The sequence below is a fragment of the Mercurialis annua genome, linkage group LG8 (assembly GCF_937616625.2).
Source record: "Mercurialis annua linkage group LG8, ddMerAnnu1.2, whole genome shotgun sequence".
Lineage (NCBI taxonomy): Eukaryota > Viridiplantae > Streptophyta > Magnoliopsida > Malpighiales > Euphorbiaceae > Mercurialis > Mercurialis annua.
In genome coordinates, this window is record NC_065577.1 from 34,688,014 (window position 1) to 34,693,027 (window position 5,014).

The window sequence follows — 5,014 nt, forward strand, 5'->3', positions numbered from 1 at the left end:
ATATTTTATTTTTAATTTTATATTATTTTTAAATATATTTACAGACGTACATTTTTTACTAAAAATAATTTTTTTAATTTTAAAAATACTTTTTTTTACGTTTTAATAATTTATGCTCTTTTTATAGATTTTTTTGGTGGTTTTTCATCGTATTTTAAGTGTAATTATGGTGTTTTTACAGTATATCTTTGGTGTGTTTTTTAGTGTAATTATGGTGTTTTTATGGTGCATAGTTACATACGTACTTCCAGTTCTTTCTCCGGAAGTCGTAAATAGATAAAAGGTCACTCTAGAGCTGCAGAGTAGTTCTATTATCGCAGAGTAGTTCATTTGTAAATGTTTTAACTCTGATGTGAAACTACTGTTAGTGTCGTTTTGGGACATAAGCATGTTTTATACAAAATAAGAGTTTTTGCTAGATGTTTATAAAGAAACCTAGTTTTGATAAAAGCTTTATGATTGTTTGGCATGCTTTACCGGTTACTTGATGTGTTAACTGGTTAGCACCACTGGCATTGTTTTCGAACAGGGTTGTGTTAGGATACGTGCTGTGTACAAGTACTATCCCGAGTCCAGAAATGCAATCGCACGGTTTTGATTACACGTTTATCTAAAGGTTTTCAAATACTTGCGAAAAGAGATTGAGACCTTTTATGTTTTCAAAACGCGAAAAGTTTTTACTGTTTTTGCTAGGCTTGCAACCATTCCCATTTCCTAGCTCCGGTCTCGGCACGAGTTTCTGCGTGGAAATCGGATCGTGACAACTAAATAGGGATCCTTTTCCTATTTGAACTCTACAAGGTATTCATTCACTACTACTATATAAAGAGGATGAGTTATGCCTAAATACAATATTATTACAACTACAATACTCTCTTAAACTCAATACTGACTGAAGCATCAGAGTGCCCATCAGACAACTACAGTATGATGAGCAGTCTAACCCTGTTTTGCAGGTTAAAGACTGTCAAAGGAGATTCATGACCTGTCACGAAAGCCGGATCCATCAATAAGTTTAACCCTTTAATAAATTTTAGCTTCTAAAATTTTATTGCATTAATTGTTAAATTCTAGTTGTTAAATTAGTTTGTTTTAATCAAAATATTCTTTTTATTATTAAAAAGTTATTAAATATATTTAAAATTGTATTATTTTTTTGGGATCGATATTCGAACTTCTAAAATCTATACAACTTGTGCGATACCGTACACTTGTGGTATTTTCTCAACACTCAACTGGATCAACCATCATCTAAGTATGATCCGCCTGTCAAATTTAATTGGATCAAATTTTAAATTTTTTATGGTCAGTTCGAGCATAGCTGGAGTTCGGTCCAATGTTTTAATCACTAGTTAACTTAGTTCAATTTATCAATAGAAAGACAACAAATTAATAACAATAACTTGACGTCCTTTTATTTATTATATATTATTTATTACACATAATATCACAAGGTAATTTAAACGCTGTTACACATACAGCAGGACGTTCATAGAAAGCTTAAGATCTGTAAAGCATAATCAACGCAAATACCACAATTGGTTAGCTAGTCCATGGAAAGGCCAGAGAATTATTTGCTTAAGACTTGGATCAGACTGTTTAACATCCATCACCAATCCATAGTTCAGATTCCAAATCGTCTGATCATTCTTAAACACCCACCGCTGGTTTATAGATGTAGCGTTGCAAGAGCGAAGCGTTACAGGTGCAGCATTAGGAGCCCCATGTAAGCAGTTCTGAAGGTTCTTCTGAAGCCGTATCGAACCATCACCATAAATAGCCCATTTTTGATCCTCCATATTCGAGCAACTCGCCAACGACACATTCATATCAAATGCCTGCAAGCAAAGATCATTAAACCCGACAATCGATGCTATAAATGGCTTTGTGTTGTTACTTGGAATTGCTCCACACCAGATTTAGGGTTTACAATTGCTCCATTGTCCCAAATATTCCAAACGATGGAATCCTTCGCAGCATCGGAGCATTCATATATCATCACATACTGACCTGGTTTGTACCCATAAGCGGCCAAGCATTTTCCATTTGATCGAATCGTACCATCTTTTTTAATGGTCCAGAGTTGGTTTGTATGTGGACTAGGTTTACAGGGCCATAACTGTATTGCGTTGCCATCGTGGTAATCTGCATCTCTCACATCAACACATAGACCATTCGCACCCGTAATATGCACTGTTGGCTCAGGATCTACACAAATATCATCGTTTGGATTTGGCACAACAAGCCTTATAAACGGATGAGAGATGGATTGTCGTTGTGCGCAGAAAAATACCATCAGTGCTATGTTTCCGATTATTGTATGTGCTACATTGTCGACGACAAAATTGTTATTATCTGGCCTTTGCAGTTCCACTGGTCTGGTGAAAACCCCCTGGTTAGATTCCTGGATTCGTTGTGAGAGTAGGTTCCAATTGTTCTCCAAACTAAGCATGGCAGGATCCGGCGGAGTTGGCGTATTTACTCGTATCCTTGTTTGCATTGCGCCCTGGATATAACGGAATCTTGATGCCTCTGCAATCATCTGGATAACGACTATGAAGGAATTAGCCAGGGTAGCGTAACTCCCAGTCGTATAATGATGGAATGTAGAAATAGCGTCTTCTAGTGGATGGAGTCCCAAGTTGATATGTTCTCGAGTTGCATGTGCAACTTGTTCGAGTCTGTCATAATTACCACCCATATTAAGTGTTTGCCGAGCCGGAACGTTTGTGAAAAGATGAGTAATCGCCTCTTCATCGTTCGGATTATCCGTTCGCAGGAAATACGCGTGATTTCCAGCACGATAACCGACCAAATATGCGTTGGTGACGTCCATTGCTAACGTTACAGTAAGCTCAGCGCTATTTGTTAATTCAATTAATACATACCTTTGCCTTACAGGAACATCAGCTGTAGTTGGCAATACTGGTATTCCATGTCTGATATCATTCACAGCTGCCAAATGACCGCGTATTTCTTCGATAAACGCCCTGTAACTTTTCCAAGTCATATTTGTTGTAGAAACTCTTATGGTTGGGTATTCTTTGAGCAAATTATCCTCAAACTCCGATGACGGCGACGCCAAGATTGAACAGAAGCACAGCCATGTGGCCACCGTGAAGCAGATCCATCGCACTGCATTTTCTTTCATTGGCAAGCCAAGCAATATTCTGCCCAATTTCACCATTCAAAATAAGATCAAGCTGAAATATATTAATTTTGATAATTAATTAGCACAAGTTAATTAATTTTGAGTCTCAATCAAACTTATACACTACTGTAAGAGAAGACTTTATTGGTAGTGTGTGGATCAATTGGCGGAAAATAATACTATAATTATTGTAATATTTTATTATTATTTATACTACAAAAATTTCACAACATGAATTCTAACCACATTAATACTATACAATTAATACATACTCTATTTATATATACATACATATATGTTTATTTATATATACTATGTACTGGAAAATAACTCACGCCTACTTATATATAAGTTAATTATTTCAATAAAGCAACTACCCCTGTAAATTACATTAGTACAGTTATTAAGAGAAGATAATTTATTTTATAAATATTATTCGGATGACAAATGAATTAAACAAATATTTTTTCCTTTTGCAATGACATTACATTTATGAGTAATGATAAATATAAAAACATAAACACGTTTTCTTAAAATATATTCTGCGAATTGAATTATTAGTATAAGTTAATGGTTGTTATTTCTTTTGAGACAAGGTAAAATAAAGCACTGGAATTTCTTTTTTAAAAGTTTTAAAAAGAATATTATAAAATTGTAATTGAAAGAAAAAAGGACAGCTGGAATCAAGAGTAAAAATATGGGAGAATTAGAGTAGTTTGGATGAATGCAATTAAAAGAAAAATGGCATATATAACAGGTCTTTCAAAAATATTTATTTTGATCTAATTTTGATAGGTATATTTCAATTGTAGCCAATGAGGTAAATTTATCAAAAAAAAAAACAAATCTTTTTATTTTTTTATTTATAATTAAATCTAAATTTTATCGATCAAACTTAACAAAATTAGGGTAATCAGAAGTTAAAAAGTTTAATTTTAAATGAAAAAAATGGATATAATTAAAACATATGTATTAAAATTATTTTTAAATTAGTATTTTTAAAAAATTAGATCATAAATAAAAAATTAAAAAGAATAAATATTTTTGAGTAATTTTGTCTAATAATAATGAAAATTTAATAGACTATCATTTTGCCAAGGCCTACTGACTAAAAAACCATCCATTTTTTAGCCCCTTTTCAATTTCATATTGACGTTTGCACTCAAATTCACACCTTTAAATTTTAATTTCATCCTCAAAAACAAATTGGACTCTAAAAATTCATTAAATAAAGTATTTATTTAAATTATTTTCCATTTGAAAGATTAAAAATGAATTATTTATTTGAATTTTTTTCGAATAAAGAAAGAGACTAATTTAGTATTTGAGGGTAATGAAAGTTCAGTGGATTTGGTGTAATTGACAAAATTATAATAAAACTAAAAAAATGCAAAAAGGTGAATGGTTTTTTTTTTTTTTTTTGCCCAATAGACGATGGACTTAAGAAACAGAAAAAAAAAGACAAGAAAATTAAGGGGAAGACATCACTTACTGATTCTTAGCAAATGAGGCAAAGGAGAGTTTAGAGAAGGGAGAGTTTAGGGATGGTTCTTTTATAGGCGAAAAGTTTCCTCTTGCTGCCCTTCTTTAATTCTTATACTCCATCATTTTATTTTTATTAGAATAATTTCAAAACTATGCTACTTTTGAAAAATAAATATAAATTTTTTGTTTATTTTTTACTACTTTCACTAGGTACCTATTTTTGAAAAATAATTTCAAAAATTCTTTTATTTAATTCATGTGTCGAATAAGATATGTATTTCTTGGTCGAGACATGTTTTTTTTTAAAACTTATGTCTCGATTGAGAACATGCATGTTTGACATGGACGGAGATAAAGGATGGCATGCTTTGGCACTTG

General features: G+C 32.3%; 1 protein-coding gene across 1 annotated transcript; it reads right to left on the reverse strand.

Annotated features, from left to right (window-relative positions):
- Window positions 1–1,389: 1,389 nt before the first annotated feature.
- Window positions 1,390–4,717, reverse strand: LOC126660463 (ricin-like). Its single transcript, XM_050353993.1, is given in 3 exon segments — window positions 1,390–1,912; window positions 1,915–3,170; window positions 4,644–4,717. Coding segments are annotated over 2 exon segments (1,629 nt in total). The 5' UTR covers window positions 3,152–3,170; window positions 4,644–4,717; the 3' UTR covers window positions 1,390–1,520.
- Between the last annotated feature and the right edge of the window lie 297 nt (window positions 4,718–5,014).